Here is an 18,004-nt window from a genome sequence, read left to right on the forward strand (position 1 = left end):
GAGGGGCAAATAAATCATTGTTTATTTAATTTTTAGCATGTTATTTGTGGATTCCTCTTTTTCTGCTTGGATTCCTCTTTTTGTCCACTTGGATTACACTTTTTCCTCGTCAGGGGTTGGCATGTATGTGGAGGTTCAATTTTGTGGCAGTAGTAGGGAGAAATACGGAATACTTAGAGGTTATTGTATATTTGTTCAGCATGCATATATATTCTTATGGCAGGGAGAAATATGGAATACTTCGAGGTCATTGTATATTTGTTCAGCATGCATATATATTCTTATGGCAGGGGTGCACAGTCCTCAGCCCACGAATGTGTTCTGTCCGGCCCTCAGGGCAAATTAAAACAACACAGAAATATGGCCCATAAACAGTAATTATATTAAAGAAATTAATGTTTGTGGCCCTCAAATGGTCTTAGAAAATGCAATCTGGCCCATGGCCAATAAAGGTTGTGCACCCCTGTCTTATTGTAATAACCTTTGTGGAATTTCACATTTGATGGGCACATTATGATAAAATTATAAACTCTTCTTAATTGTAAAAAAAGAAATACCTTTAATAACTCTTGTACTTGTTAATTTTTAAGCATTTTTAATCTCTCATGGACATGATGCAAATTGTGCTAATGGTGAGGTCCGTTGTCTGCCATGTGTTGTCAGTCATCCATTGTCCACTTACAATTTTTATTTACAGCTTCTTTTTGTTTTTTTAACTGCCTAACCAATCTTCATGCTATCATATGACCATTCTGGCATCACTGCCTTTCAAATTTGATGCTGATCTAATATCAGTAGGTGGAATTTTCTTATAGTTGGAGTGGGGATGTGGTAAGGGCACTTCCTACCAGAAGGAGTATTAGTAGAGAATGATGAATTCATGATGATATTTATGATTTCACAGTGAAAATTTACTTTGATTGTTTTTCTCAAAATTATAATAAAACCCAGAATTTATATGGGAAATAAAGTATAAGAGAACATTTGGACAGATAGATATTTCATAAAAAAGAATCAAGATAAAAAATAGCAAGTTTACAAATAACATTGTTTGCTTTTGATTAATAACTTTGTACACATTATCATAACGTGCCAGTAGAATCAGATATGTATTTAAACTGGATCAGCAATAAAGTGTGGGTGACATTAAGTGTTTTACACAGTTCTAATTAGTTCTGTTTCTTCTATACTAAAAAAACTTTGATATGCCATCATCTGAAATTTCATCAAGCAGTTTATTGTCATAATTCAATTTAATGTTTAGAATTTTTGTCAATATCTCTGTTTTGATTCTGTTTCTATGGCTTGTTTTAATGAGTGTCATTTGAGAGAAGACTTTTTCTACCTCAGCTTAACTGAATGGCAGAGCCATTGTGATTTTGAGGAACTTGGAGATGGGAAATACATCTGCTTACGGTTCTTTCATTTGTAATCAGGTGAATGGAATAAATTGTGTAGCTGTGACAGTGTTCATTCAGTCACTTTCCAAAATGAGAGTAATTGAATGAAATGTTACCACTGTAAAAGTGATTCTGGCTCAGTTTCAAATGCTTTTGTAAGTGCCTGAATTTTATGTAGCCACTTTAAATGGTCTGTTCCAACCAAGTCCATGTATTGCAAGTTTGTCAGCGGTATTTTTTTTAATCTACTGGTTATTTTCAGGTTTGGAGTAAATGCTCTCTTACATTCTTCATGATATCAGTTACTGCTCCGGTGGCCTAGTGGTAGTGGTAAGAGCGTCTACCTCGGATGCAAGAAGTCATGGGTTTGATCCTGGCAGAGTCATACCAAAGACTTACAAAAAATGGTACTAACAGATGCCTCACTTGGCACTCAGCTAAGAGGTTAGTGTCTGGACTGGTCGGCCAGGTTGTCTGGATAATGTGACTGAGTGGGACATCATGCTACATGTCTGTGGCATGATGTCCCAGTGCTAAACATCACTATAAACTGCCACACTGCAGTCATCGTAGTGATATAACTGAAAATTTGTTAATGCTACATTAAAAATCCAAATCACACACACACACATGATATCAGTTGGTGCAGGGTTTGTGATGTTCGTTTTTCTTAGCTGTGTTTCTTACAACAACCTTGATCCATTTTTGTTTTTTTCTTTCTCATTTTCGAGTATCATTTGGCATTTTCTTCTGTTGGTTGAAATTTTGATGTTTCCCAAGTGGAGTTGTCTTTTCAGAAAAACGACTGATATGCAGGCATCATGTGGGATAATGTTGGAAATAAAAATGTAGGGATTCCAGAAATGCTGAATCTTACATATTTTTCATCAATTCATGATCAACAGTGTCAGAGCTGATTCAGATGATTTACAATTCACAATAATAAGATCTGATAATTGACATGACTTCCACTCCATGACTTGGTCATTAGTGATGACTTTGCCTCTTTGATGCTGATTGGTGCATCTCTGAATGCTTGCTAGATGTTCTTCAAAGTTTATGTGTTCCTGCATTTTTATTTGTAATATTTCTAGACAGACTCTAGCATTTTAGTGATCTTCTTTATCAGTAGGATTTTAGTAAAACTCTGGGCAGGCTGGGGCAAGTCCATGATGTGTAAGGAGGTAATCATTTTCTACCTTTAGTTGTTTGACCAGACCATTCTTATGGCCAATAAAAATAGCAATTCTATCTGATGCAAATCCTTCCTTATCTGTTTCATTTAGATTGCATTTGCTGTGCTCATTTTTCATGTCATTAGTGATTATCTGTGCAGTTCCAGTACGTGTTTCAGTATCAGTTACAAAGGATTTTTTCGCTTGCCCTTGCCAGTCAATATAACATGAACACCTAGCCAGGTGTTTTAGAGCTCTATTGTTTATAACTTTGTCACTGTGTAGAGCAACTCATTAAAACAAACTTTTATTGCTGACATTCCTGGTTAAGTTTGAGTTTGGGTAGATTGGTTGTACCTACATCAACATACAGGTTAATAATTGGACCAAAGAATTTGACAAGCAGTTCTGCAATAAAAAGTAGAGAACCTTAAGTGCACCCTTCTTGGTTTTTTTGGGATCCACAGTAAATTTAGAGGTTATATCTTCCACTATGTGTGCCATATCCATTTAACTACAACCTTGTGCTGGTCACTGTCTAAGTGTTATGGTACTTTGTCATTTCTTGAATGTTTATACCCCACTTTGCATCGTGCTTTGCTTCCATTGGCTACACATGATTTATGGATTGTTACACATTGCACTGCCATCTTGGTTTTCTCTGTTTTAAAGTAAATCCATAGGTATTTTTGTCTGCCAGTCCTTCTTTCCCCCAACTTTGTGATAAGATTCACTGGGATGCCTTTTCCCATGTCTGTGATGGTCTTGTTTTTTTTCAGGGTGTTTTTGTTTTTGTGTCATATGTAGACATCTCCATTGAGGTAGCGGCTCATTGCTGAGCCTGACCTCGGGAGAGAGGCTGCTTCAATAAGTCTGTCAATAAAAAATAACAAATTTAAAAAATAAAGGTTTTTAATGACTTGATCAACAAAAAATAACTATAAAGTAATATGATTTATTAGGGAACAGAGAGACTAGTCAAGCTTCAGTTAACTTTCTGCCACCATCAGTTTATTTTGTGGCTTATTTACATGATGACTTGTGTATTGATTCTTGCACTACTACAACAACAAAAATTGGACTTTCTAGTGAATACAGTTCATACAGCATATTTTGCCCCTGTTTAAGGATTTACTTATATAAATCTATTTTTTTTATATATACCTTTTTACAGAATTTAAACATTTGTACCACTGATGTTTAAATTTATTTGGAAGGGTTTAGTTTCCTAATGCTTTCTTTATATTTACATTTTCAGAACTTTACATTTCATTGCCATCACTTATCGATCTGATGTGACGTTAAACTGTATCACATTTATGTATTATGACTTTAAATAAAGATTCGCTTTTCAGTGTGAATTAACATATTTGAGAAATAAGCACAATCACCTTTTTAAATATCCTATCCCCACCCCTTTTTTTAGTGAAAATGTTCAGGCAGTTGATTTAAAATCCTACTTAAACTGAAATACATGTTTTATTAATAGAGTTCTGCATTTTCCTAAAGTATGTCTGTGCTTTGATATGTTTTCATAAAGTATATCCATGCTTTGATATGTTTTCTTTAAGTATGTCTTAAATAAGGCGCCACATGTATATTGCAGCTTCTTCCTAACATGACTTATTTATTAATTTAGAACAAAGTCATTTTTTAATGTGAACAAACTTTATTGAGATAGATGTTTCTATGTCAGACCACTTGCAGTAATACCTTTGATCATGTTATTAAGCTTTGGCTAAGACATACACCTGCCACTTGGTGTTTAATCCAACTTTGATGTGATTGGCAATCAGTTAAGTTATCCAAGTTTGTAGAAAAGGATTTTTTAAAATTTAACTGACAAGGCATGTGGGAAGTTACCATTTATGAAGACACAAATGATGTAGTACAGAAGGCAAGGGGTAGGCTACACAGAATGGGATAGATGAGGTAGATAGACACACTGAAGGAGGCAGAGGGGTGGAGCAACCATCTTTTTCTTTTACCAGAACACTGAGTATGGTCAGTGTTATTAAAAACAGAGCAACATTTTTAAAAACTTTGACACGCTTTAACCTATTTTGACAAGATATCCTGGTATAAAGGTGTTGCAGATTTGAGTTCAGTGTGCTTTCAGGTTTAAACATATGCCGCCATTTTTTGTAATAATATGCCGCTAATGTAACAACAAATAATACTTAATAAAGCTATTTGACTAAAGTATCCAAGCTTGAGAGCCTTTCAGATTTATATAAATGTTGTAGAACCACTTCTGTTATTAATAAGAATAATATTGTTTATACAATGTTTTTTTAAAATTCTTTGAATTTATCAAACTGACCAATAGTATTCTGGCATAGAAGCCTTTCTTGTATGTGACAAATTTTGTTGTTATGCCATAAATTTGGATGATGTTTTAAAACATAGAGAACTTGAAACAGTTGTTTGGTAAGATGCAATCAATGTCATAGAAAGAATTTTTCTTTTGAAAGCATCTTTCTGACCCTGATATTTTGCCAGTTCCTCTTATGTTTGGCTATTAGGCAGATGCAGGTAGAGTGTATGATAGCTGGCCCATATGAGCCTCTTGTTAAAGTATTAATTTGAAACCATTGCTAGTTACTTACTGGCAGTACAAACACTATCTGGAGTCCTGTAATATCTTTCTGTGCTTGAATGGGAAAAACCTGTAGCCCAAAACAGAGATGTATTGGATTAGTTGAGCATGATATTTGTTGCCATTTTTTTTTATAAGAATACATTTTGTCTTACCTTGAATAATTTTAATTTGGCAATCATTCCTAAAAATGTATAGATCTTGTGCTGAAAAATTAAGAATATCCTGATGTTGACAGATGCTGCTTCTCAAAAAAAGACAGATGCACCCCCTGCTGAGACCCCTAAAAAAGCAGAAGCTCCTGCTACACCAACCCCTCCACAACCCCCAACACCATCAGCAGCAGCTGGGCCTATACCAACAAAACAGCCTCCTGTTCCACTCCCTCCAAGTGGCCCTATGTCTTCCACACCTTCAGCAGCTGTAAAACCCAAACCTGCTACTTCAGCTCCTCCAACTGTCACTCCTGGAGGTTCGCCAGTGGGAACAAGAGGGGAAAGCAGGGTAAATTCTTTCTTCAAATAATTGAGAATCATCATGGAATTTAGTTTTCTTCTATTGAATATAGATTACTAGTGGCTTATCCTTATGCATGTCAAGAGAAATAGCATTATTAATGACAGTGATAGACTTTACAGTATTCTATATTTCCATTTACCATATATACTTGCTTATATGTTGAGTCCAACTGCAAACAACATAGACCCAAATCAATCGTCTAAGTTGTTTGTTCTTCTGATTATTCTTTTACAAATTGAATGAGTTAAGATCTGTGCAGTTTGATGTTATAAGGGAGTATATATGGTAGATTCTGCTTTTCAGCTACTGATAAGATAGGATTATCATTATGTATGCAAAGATGCCAAAGATTTTGATGGACCATTCCTATTTTTAACCACAGATTATGTCATTTTGATCACTTTTGTCAGATTCGGATTTTCCTGGCAGATAAAATTGTATGATGGGGAACTGCAGTTTAGATCATTAAAATGTTTGTAATGCCTGATTATAATGTTCTTTTTTTAAAATATTATTTAAATGCATGTATTACCAATACAATTGAAGATTGACCAATCAGATTGCATGTCAGCTCTCTGATTATTCTGAGAAAGTTGATGAGTTAAAGACATCAAAATAAAATCAGGCAATGAGATTATACCTTGGCAAAATAATGGCAAGTGCTGCAGAAATTCCATATGGGATATGGGAGGTGTGAACATTGGATGAATATAATGTTTTTGTAGACCTTTGTTGATGGGTTTCATTGTGCCACATGATATAAAAAAGATCATTAGGAAGCACATTTCAGCCAAAAAGCACTTTGAATCAGTCAGGTTTAATACTTTCAGTAAATTGATGGGTAGAAATATTGACTACTGTCTGTATTTATGTTCAGAATTAATTTTTGTAATACTGTAATACCTATTTTACATCCCAAGGGTTGGCCTTTCTGTACGTGATATAATTAGCTTAATCTTTGAAAAATGAGTGATGTGATCAAAGAAGAGTATTAATGACTATGATACATACAAATCAGTAACCGTTCATGTAGGTGGAATTTTTTTTACTTTTGTCTTTGTAAATTAATTTTGCAAAAAAGATGTTGTATGGTTTAATGCCATTTTTCAGCACAAGATAGGCTATACATGGCAGCCAGTATAAATGGTGGAGGAAGAACCTGGGAAAACCCCGGAAAGAACCACTGCCCCACGAGAAGCTTCTGGCAAGCTTTCTCACATACTCACATTGACTGAGCCCAAAACTCTAACCAGGCAGACAGGTGATATGGCAGTGGTCCATAATGGTGAGCGCTTAAAACCACTTGGCTACTTGGGGCCCCAGCAAAAAATATGTAAAGAACGCTTCAGACAACTAAACTTTGCACAGTAATGTCATTAGCTCTGACTATGAATGCTCTGTGCATGATTGACATTTAGGAACACTTAATATTCTTCTTTTCACAAAGTCACTATCATTAAAATCTTACCCATGTTTGACTTTGGAATTCTGGTCTGCTGTAATATCAGAGAAAAAAGTTTTGGCGTTAGGAGATATTTTCTACTAAGCACTTTATTTCCCAGGTCAAAATGAATAGGATGCGCCTCAGGATAGCTCAGCGGTTAAAGGATTCCCAAAATACTTGTGCCATGTTGACAACATTTAATGAAGTAGATATGAGGTAAGGAAAGTTAGAGAGAAATACAGTTACCAGGAAAAATTTCCAAATATAGCAGTGTATTTAGGACACTTTTCATATAGGCCTTTTCTGTAGCAGCTTTGTATCTCTCTGATGCCATGATTTAAGGGTATTTATTTTACATAAAATGACATGGTCTTTACTTTTTGTGTACATAAATACTGATTTTTTCTGTTGTATGCAATTCTCAAAATGTGTTTTGATTACCTGATTTTTTTGATGTCTCTATTTCTTGCATAAGAAAAACATGTAATCTACTTTTATGTTTTCATTGCATTTTCTCAGTTGCTTCTTGATATAGAAATTATAGTGAATTAAATTATTGACATTTTACCACATGTGTTAAAATGAATGAAAACAGTTCTTGTGCTTTTTTTTTTATGAACAAACTGAAATTACGATTGTATATTCAATTTTCAGCAACATAACGGAGATGCGTAACAAGTACAAGGATACCTTTGCTAAAAAACATGGTATAAAATTAGGCTTCATGTCGGCTTTTGTGCGTGCAGCAGCCTTTGCTTTACAAGACCAGGCAGTTGTTAATGCTGTCATAGATGAAAATGAAATAGTGTATAGAGATTACATAGACATAAGTGTAGCTGTTTCAACTCCAAAAGTAAGTCAAACTCTGTTCTTCTACATTCCTATATTTCCATCCATACAACCAACCATACTTCATTCTGTGTAATCCAAGCATACTTGCGTAAACCTCTTTATTTCATGTTGGTTTTACAACACATTCTGACACATTTATGTCATATTTTTATGATGGTTCAGACATTTGTATGACATAATCTTTGGTGTGGAGGAAATTAGAATCAGGAGAAAACAGTCAACCAGAAAGTGAAGATGTGCTGATAGACCCTAAGTACACATGTACTTCTTTTCATTATTACAACTTTAATGCAAACAAACTTTTGCAAGAATTATCATAATTTGGGCTGTGTTCAGTAAGACTAGCATTATGCTTTGATACAGAAAATGAGTGACTTTAGGTGACAAATGCTAACAGTGAAGAGAGGTAGTTCACTAAAAATCATTGTGCACAGATATTTTGCATCCACTGAATGGCTCATCAAGACTTGTAAACAGTTTACAAGAGAACATAGATATGTGCTTAATTTACCTTGAGACTCATTCGTAGGACATTATATAAAGTAAAGGTAATTTTTGTTATAAATCTAGAAAACAGGAATCTCACTAGGATAAGCCAGCATTGGTTTGCAAAGAAAACTAATGGATACAATTAAATTGGGTTGCAACATCTAAGGATTGGAAGTGCATGTTGTGAAAAAAGCAATAATGTGTTCTGCACTGTAGTTTAAAACAAAAAAAGGATTTAAAAACTTTTAAGGTTGCAACAGATGTCATCGCCTTCTATTTTGGATGATTTCATTGGTGCATGAACTAAGATTCATTTTGGACTTTTTCATAATAGGACTTCTGTTTTTTAATTCACCTTGCTATAATCTTTGCACATGCAGAAGGTTTTATCTGGTTTCGGAACAAGTATACTTGGTGAACTTGGTCATTTCACTAGGCTCTATGAAATCATTTTCCAGCAAATACTGAATTTTTTTTCTTCCAGTATTCCTGTTTGAGAGGGTTCACCCTGTACGGGTGTTGTTTCACAGGTTTGGAATTTACAATTCATCATCATGATAAATTTTGTTCTCGTAGGAAGATCTGGAAATAAGTGCTCATATTCAAGTAATAACTGTTTAAGTTCATTCCTTTCTTGTTGCAAATGTGAAAGTTTCTGGTCCAGATTATTCATAGTTTCTGAATTCCGACGATTTGTCACTCCAAAATCAATAGTGTCCGACTGCATTCCTTGACTTAAATCCTCACTGAGTGGGACAGGTACAACTAAATTAATTGCATGATTAACCTGGCTATCTCTCTCAATATACTCCTTATCTAATGGCATTTGCATTTGTTTTTCCTCTTTCTGTAATAACATTTGTTCTTTCTCTTTCTCCAGTTGCAACTGCATGTTTTTCTTCTTTATCTTTCTGAAGTTCCAGCTTTCTTAACTCTAATTGCATCTTGGATTTTAATTTTAATTCTTTATTTTTATGTCAGAGTGTGATACAGACTTACTGATCAAAATCAAAGCACTTTTATTGCTTTGTTAAAGAAGCTTTTGCCTCAGATGATTGTATATTCTGGCAAGTTGAAGCAATTCATCTTTTTTCAAAAGGTCTGGTTGTTCCAGGGCAGGATTTGAAAGAAAGATCTCCACTTTTGTTGACATTTTAAAAAAAAGCCTGTTGTTTCACTAAAGATTTCAAAAATGAAAAATAATGCTTGGGATTTAAAATATTCTGAAACTAGCAGAGTTTAAATTTCATAAACCAAAGTGTTCTGAAATATTTTAGCCAAAATTCATATATCCCGGACGATCCCCCAATTTTCTTTGTTATGTCTTTAGGCTCTTACTGAATGTAACAAAAAAGTGAAAACAACAAACTTTGTAAAATTAAACAAATAATTTATTTCCCTTGAACAAAACAAGGTAAAATGAGAAAAAGAGCTTGCGATTTTACAAATCAAATTCAAAATTATTCCAAGAATTAAAAAATAGAAGTCCTATTGTTAAAAAGTCCTAAATGAATCTGAGTTCAAGACCCAATGAAATCCAAAATAGAAGGTGATGACAATTGTTGCAACCTTCAAAGTGCTGTTGTGTCAACAGTTCCTTGTTGAATCACAGAAAAAATTAATCCAGTTTTGAATTCCAAATAAATTTCAATGAATGTCTTTATCCATGAATTCTGTATGAACACTTATTTATTTCCAGGGGAAAAAATCACATATTCCCAAAAAATAAAATTTCAGCTCTAAACTGCTCACAACAAAACACCTTTAAATGTCAGTGGTTTAGAGCCCGAATGCCTAAATTCTATCCAGAAAACAGTTATGCACTAATTTAAGATGCAAAACAGATTCCTGTATGAGGGTCACATAGTCACCCTTCCAGAATAAAGAAGCTTTTTACGTGCCTAACATCACGTACTCCCAGTATGGCCTTAACTGGGAAAGAATTAAAAAAAGTTGTTTACCAGAACCCATTCTGGTTCTGAATCAAGGTCAGCAACTAGATAACAGTCAGGTAAAACAGAACTGAACTGAATTTCTGAAAAAGAAAAAAAATCAAATCCAGTAGAGAAATTTACCTTATAGCATGTAATGGAATAATAAAAAAATTAAACCTAACAAACAAATAATTAAATTACATATACATAACAATATCGTAGCCAACATTACAGCCATATCAGAGTTATCACGCTTGTTTCTCATAATAATTGTATATTTAAGTCATGTTCAATCAGGTTTTCTTTATTATCATTGAGAAATCCATAGAATATGAGTAACACAGTTACCCTGGTACAGATACTTTCTTGGACTAAAGTTAGTGCTTGCAAAAGGCTTCAGTTCTGTATGTGAACTTAACACATATTAGGCTGCTGTTTTGTATATGCCAGGTACATTTAACCTGTGATTTAAAAAAAAATTTCATTAATGGGATCACATGAACACATGCAGGGTCAGTTTCTGTAATGTCCAGGTGCTGTTTATCTTTGATTCACACACATTTTTACATGAATGGGATCATTCTAACACATGTAGGGTCCGTTTTTGTGACTGATTTGAGTCAGAAAGCTTTAGATGGTAACAAGACACTAGGTAGACACGATAGTATGTTCAAAGAAAATGATGGTAAGTTTAAAGAAGACCGTGATGTTGTAGGTAGGTTTTAGTAGCTGCTTTCCTCTGGAAGAATCACCAGTATTGAGACACACGCTCAGTAATGGATATTTTTATCTGCGTTTTGACCGAAAAGAGGGGCGGCACTTGCCTTAATGTAGGTATAATGTCAAATACACTCAGACTACCTAACATGATTTTACAAATATGACTTGGCATAAACCTTTATTTTAATTTTGTACAGATTGTGTGTATTAGTGAACCAGTTAAGTCAAGAAAACAGTGAAAGAACTATAAAAGAAGAATGAAAAAAATTCTTTTTTTTTGTTTATGTAAAAGTCATGCAAATAACTTGGACCAGGTAGCATAAGAATCATCCAGGTGTCTCCCCATTTGTTTCTCATCATTCATCTGTCCCTCAACCATTACCACCAGTAGGCATTATGCAGTCAGCTTATATAAAAAAAAATCTTTACAGTGAAGTAATGAAACAAAGTATGAGCTTAAGTCAAAGCTCCAGAGGTTACAGTTGATTGCAGTCACATTGTGTTTGTCAAACCGTCGCACATGAGAAATCCACAATATTAAAAAACTATTTGGTTTATCAAGCATTTGTGTACTGTAAACTTGTGAAAGCTGTTTTTTATATCTGTGAATATACAAATATTAGAAAATAGTAAAATTTTTACATGTTCAATTTTAAAAGTATTTTCCCAAAGCAGTTAAACTTGATTTAAGATTTGAATGTTAGAAATGTATCTCTCCCACAAATGTAATTTAGTTTGAACCTGTTTTTGAAGGCGTAATTTGGAGATTTTTAACTGAACATTTCATCACTACTATTGCTTAGTACATACTTTTTTTTAAAGTCAGATAATGTCTAATTTTTGTTTCAGGGCTTGGTTGTTCCAGTTCTAAGAAATGTTAATGGAATGAATTATGCTGACATAGAAAAAGGAATCAATGAATTAGGAGAGAAGGTGAGATGTATATATAGAAATAAAAATATCCTTGAATCTAAGGCTGAGAACTTTTGTGTCAATTACAGTGTAGTTCTACGGCCTGTTGGCCTTCCTTATAATAACCACAAACATTTCATGCTCAGCAACTTGATTCTGTGTTGCTATTATATCGAGTTTTTTGCAGCAATTTTAGTCTCTTGTCTCAGCCTTGGCTTCCAGCTTCAGTAAGGGATCATTTTAATTTCATTTGGTAGGCAAGCTTAACTTCCACATCAAAAAGTAAATTTTATATATATATATATATATATATATATATCCACATCAAAAAGTAAAATATACAGTGGAGCCTCGTTAATCCAGACACATTCGTTCCCAGCGAATATGTCCGGATTAACGAGTTTTCCGGATAATTGAATCATGCACATTTTTTATTTTACGATATCATCACACCATATATATGTACATGTATATGCTAGCTTTAAATGTAATGTACTGTATATTCAATAATGGTTGAAATAAATTAATGAATACATCTATTAATTAGTGTTTATTTCACATTATTATAACATGTGCTTGTACGAACATATACAGTAAATAGAAGTTTAGACAATTAACACATCGAACACATCACACTATGTTCATGTACATGTATGTAGTGTACATACATTTATTATGTCAATTTCAATGTAGTTTGGCCCGAGTCAGAAAAACAATCCAGTTTCGTCCAGGTTGAATATGTCTTGTGGGTCGTAGTCTTGCAGTAGTCGCTTTAGTTCTTCTTTGCCGGCATGCACTTTGTTCGTGTCGGCACTCTCTGCTTCTCCCTCATACAATTTGCGTTTGATGCCCCGCCGATTCTTGAAGCGTTGTAGCCATCCACGAGAATAGGCAAAGTCAGTGGTGCCGAGTTGGTCTTCGAGTATCTTTGCCTTGGCAATGAGCATTTCATCGTTGACGGTGGCGTGGTGGGCTGACATGTCTGAGAACCACATGAATACGGCATCATCGACTTGTTGATATTTGGCATGGTGAGCGCGGGTTGAGTCGGCAGGTACGGACAACCATTTGTCCTTGTTTTTTATAATGTCCGCAACTGTCGACTTGCCAATGTCTAAGGAATAGTAAGCTATAATATGCTGGCATATATCTTGAATTGTAGCTTTTGGGTGATCTTCTTTGTGCTGGCAAATCTTTTTTATGCTGGCCGGTATCTCTACTCGTCTGCGCTTGCTTGATGGTGTCGCCATAATATATGTAAAAAGTACAACGAATACAAACTGTTATCTCCCAGTTAAATGTGTAATGGTAAACTAATAAAATGCAGTCATTTTTATAAGTCGTATTTTACAGTTGCTAATGACTGACGTCCCCATTTTATTTGAAAATGAAGCCCTATACTGTCCACAGCTTAAAAATGTCAACTGTATTTGCACAGCAAACAATAAACTGTGATTGTTACATACAATTGGTAAACAACAAAGAGGCTTAATGACACTTTTAATTTATTTACCATATGTTATGTCAAAAAGCGTGGACGATTTGATCCCAATGTGTTTATTTAATTATTAACACCCCCATCGGCAACTAGCTAAAACAGACATTGTTTATACAATCGCTGGTTACAATATGGTCACGCTACTTAGTTATTGATAGTGGCCATAGATTCTCAAGGTCTTCACTACTGTGTTTTACGTATTATTCTTCTGATTGTATTTTCACATATGATTTTTCGAATTTTCTTATTTTTGGACAGATTATTTCTGGATTATCGAGACAAGTTTTAATGTAATTTTACACTTTGGTCCCCGATTTTGATTTCCGGATCCGGAACGTGAATTTCTTGATTAACGGAGCAAATTAACGTTTAGGAATTCCGTTCCCATTGAATTATGTCCGGATAGCGAGGTTTCCGGATAAACGGAGTCCGGATTAATGAGGCTCCACTGTATATAAACACCTATAAAATTTACTTTCTTGTAGATGGCATAGGAAATGCACAGACATATGAATGGAAAAAGCAGCAAAGGGAATATATTATTGTCATCACCTGAAAATGTGCATATTGACAAATTACTTTTTCCCCCAATATTTTGTACTTGTTGCCTTTTTTGTGTCAGATCAGTATATGATACAGGCTCATTGACACTGATGGTTCTACAGTTTTTGATCGATTACCTGAAGTAGGATGCATATTAAGGTCATCACCTGAAGATGCACATACCAACAAATCATTTTGCTCCTGCAGTTTTTGATACAGCTGTTGCCTTTATTGTCCTGTAGCTTAATGGTGTATAACACAGTCTTGTTACTCATCCTGCAGGTTTTGATGGATTGCCTTGAAACGTATGGTTATCACCTGAAGATGTGCATAGCAACATATCACTTTGCATCTGCAAGTTTTGTTAGTTATTACCCTTTTTGTCTTTTACCTGAGTACAGTGTATGACACAATCTCTTTAGTGCAGCTAGTCCCAGTTTTTGATGAATGTTCATAAAAACTTTGCAAATATACTATGATCATCACCTGAAGAATCACGTTAACAAATCACTTTGCTGATGCAATTTTTGTCAGAGTTATTGCCCTTGTATTGTAGGTTAAATCCCAAATCTTTGTTGAGACTGATTATTTGTGGGTCTGATAGCACCTATTGATAAAATCTAGGAATCATTTGCAATGTCCACAATATATCGGTATCCATTTTGACACCAATATTTCTTGCATCTTTTGAGCTATTGTAAGCTAAACGGTCTTTTTGGCGATATGTGCAGAATATTTCCAGATCAAACCCTGTTTCATGACTTGTAAATCCACGTGAAATAACAATCCTATCTCCTATGGCCACATTGTTTCAAAAGGTGTTTCCTTTGAACTGTTGATTTATCACCATTGTAGTGTAGGGGAGGCACTTTTGTATTTACACTGTAAATTCCTTCCCCCCCCCCTTTGTTTTCTTGTGCATTAACCTATTATATGTGACACCAGTCAATTTAGCTCAACAAAGTAATTGCTTTTAAAAGGTAGGCTTGACAAAATGTTCGTCTTTTATTGCCATATTTTGACACAGTAATTATTTTTTCCATAGGCTCGGACAGGTACCCTTGCTATAGAAGACATGGATGGTGGTACTTTCACTATCAGCAATGGGGGAGTATTTGGTTCCATGTTTGGTACACCAATTATTAACCCACCACAGTCAGCCATTCTTGGAATGCATGGAATATTTGATAGGCCAGTAGCTGTTAATGGAAAGGTACTAATACAATTGCACATTTTAAGATGTAGGTATTATTGTATGACAGTTGTATACATATGATATAATGGACAATAGCTGACAGTGTGACATATTTAAGGTGTTAAAGAAGGTGGGAGTTAGAAACTTCACCACCCATTAAGTTTTGTTACTAGTCCAATAAAATATTGTTGGTCAATCTGTGAACATAAAACATCTCGAGTTGTCACCTCCACCACTCATGTTTGATTAAATTCACTTTTCTACCCCTATACTCTACCCCACCCCCACAAATAACCTAATTTAGAATTTAAACACATTTTATTGGACAGTTGATTCAAAGTAAATGCACAATGGATTTACAACATTATTGCATGATCATTTCAGAGGGATCAATAATCTGGCCGTAAATAAGATTTTCAAAGTTTCTGGTGTTAGTTCAGAAAGAAAACAGTATTTGCCATTAGAGTAGGATGATTGCTACAATGGAACGGCGCTATGAATGAATTTTTGAGTCTTTTCAAGATAATGTCGATCTTATTCTGTTGTTTTATGCTTCTTCAGATATCATTAGCAGTATTGTAATCTGTGCATTTTGAAGACAGTTGAATCTGAATGTGAGAAATTTATTTTTAATGTTACTTCAAAAAATCATTAAAGGTATTTTAGTCATTTCCTGAAGGTTATAATACCCACAGGCAGCATTTTTGTCCATGGAAGTGATCTTTTACTGACCCACAATCAGTATTATGAATGATGATGAAAATATTATTACCTGATCATATTCTAAATGTCATTTTCTCTTATTTGTATTTTTTATTTTGTGTCCAAACTAGGTTGAGATTCGACCTATGATGTATGTGGCACTAACATATGACCACAGATTGATTGATGGACGAGAGGCTGTGACCTTCTTGAGGAAGATTAAGTCTGCAGTTGAAGATCCTCGTGTTATCTTGTTAGATCTGTAATAACTATGATAATCTAGATTTGTAATTATTATTGGAATTGTCTGCCACATCATCATGCTGTGTCTTAGATGTGGTCATCACCATTGGCTAAGAAGTAAAAAAGAAATAACTTGTAACTCATTTGATTGTTTGTTTTGTAGTTAATGATGAGACCTTGAAAAGTTTCTCTACTTAAAAATGTGTCATCTACAGTTTTGTCTTATAGGAAAAAAACAATTTAGAAGGAAAAAATACAAACTATAATGCATCAAATGTAACTACAAAAAACTTAATTTCAGAGACAAGGAAATAAAACAAAGAGTCAGATTTTTAGGATATGTTTAAGTATTATTTTTCCATCTCAGTTTCCTTTGAAGAAGTTTTAGAATTATAATATTGCAGAGTTACGTGTAAGTATATAGACATGGTATAGATTTGATAGCAATCATATTGAGGTATGCATCAGTATGGCAGCCAAATCATTCTTTACAAAGTTTTGATTTTATATAGTTTATATACATATGTTTAGTTTATCTTGAAATAACACTTTATTGTCAGCTATCTGGAATAAGAAATATACACAAATCAAATAAAAAAATTAAAAAATATCATTTTGTATAAAAATAAGATGCTGTTCTCTCGTGCTCCAAAAACATTCACCACTTTGAAATTATCTCCCTTTGAATACATTGCTTATAATTATCTTGGAAGTAGTCTTTTCACTGGCATATAAATGTTTTCTTATAACAGTAACTTTCCTAGATTCCCCAGAATAAATTGAAATCCACATTTCTGATAAACTAACTTTAACTGAAGGATACACATCACACTATATTGTGATATTTAGGATTCATTGTACAGTGTTATATACCACATTTTCTGTACAGCACAAAAGATACAAATTAAGGTATGGAAATGTATGTGTTTGTGTGGGTGGATGAAAGGATAAATGCCAAACAAATATAATAATAAATGCATTTATGTACATGAAGTACATAATGTACTATCACAGAATTGTACGTTTCCAGTAAAACTGACTAAATAATTGCATGTATAAAGATGGAAATATTATATTGACAGTGAGTTCTTTTCTTAAATTCATAGTAACCATGCATTTGGTTAGTCCACATTTATTGTCAGTTATTTAAAAAAAATTAAGCACCTTGTTCTTATAAATGCTTTGGTTATTATTCATTGTAATCTAGTTCAGACTTGGTTAGCATTTCCTCCAGGCCATTTTTGGAAGCTGCCGTGCCATGCCATGTTCATTTTATTCCCATTACAGTGTCTTTCTTCACAACAATCTTCCCTCTTTTCAGTTGTGAAATATATTTGTATCTCACAAACTTTAACAGTCAGTTTAACATTTTTTATAATCATAAATGGCAACATACATGTGCCCAAAAGCTTAGGTTATTTATTGTACAAGGTCATCACTGATTAACACCATGTGGTGATGATTAAAGCAGCTCTTTGTTTATTAGAATGAACTCTCATGGCAGTCTGTATACTCAAAAGACATTTTGACACAAATTGCGTATGTTGACATTGGCTGTATACTGTTAACTCTGTATATTATAAATAGTGCTAATTATTTTCCCTTCATCTAAGAAACTACAATTGCTTTAATAGATAAAGGAAAGTTACAACCTCTGTATGTGTGTGTGTATGTGTGTTTATATGTATTTATATATTCAGAGAACGGAAAGTTCTGTACCTGGATTCTATAGGAAAATGCTTGATAATACTAACAGAATTTTTATAAATAATATCATAC

At 34.0% G+C, this 18,004-nt stretch overlaps 1 protein-coding gene across 1 annotated transcript in view; it reads left to right on the top strand.

The window, feature by feature from the left end:
• Window positions 1-17,304, top strand: part of LOC149771464 (dihydrolipoyllysine-residue succinyltransferase component of 2-oxoglutarate dehydrogenase complex, mitochondrial-like) — a 49,883-nt gene extending 32,579 nt beyond the window's left edge. The window contains exons 8-13 of the mRNA XM_089948420.1: window positions 5,413-5,678; window positions 7,256-7,353; window positions 7,792-7,990; window positions 11,982-12,065; window positions 15,131-15,298; window positions 16,114-17,304. Coding sequence (XP_089804546.1) covers window positions 5,413-5,678; window positions 7,256-7,353; window positions 7,792-7,990; window positions 11,982-12,065; window positions 15,131-15,298; window positions 16,114-16,248 — 950 coding nt within the window. The 3' untranslated portion in view covers window positions 16,249-17,304. The remainder of the gene's footprint in view (window positions 1-5,412; window positions 5,679-7,255; window positions 7,354-7,791; window positions 7,991-11,981; window positions 12,066-15,130; window positions 15,299-16,113) is intronic.
• Window positions 17,305-18,004: the final 700 nt, after the last annotated feature.

Source organism: Sinohyriopsis cumingii, unplaced genomic scaffold (genome assembly GCF_028554795.1).
Source record: "Sinohyriopsis cumingii isolate HCF-2022 unplaced genomic scaffold, ASM2855479v2 utg001831l, whole genome shotgun sequence".
Classification (NCBI taxonomy): Eukaryota; Metazoa; Mollusca; class Bivalvia; order Unionida; family Unionidae; genus Sinohyriopsis; species Sinohyriopsis cumingii.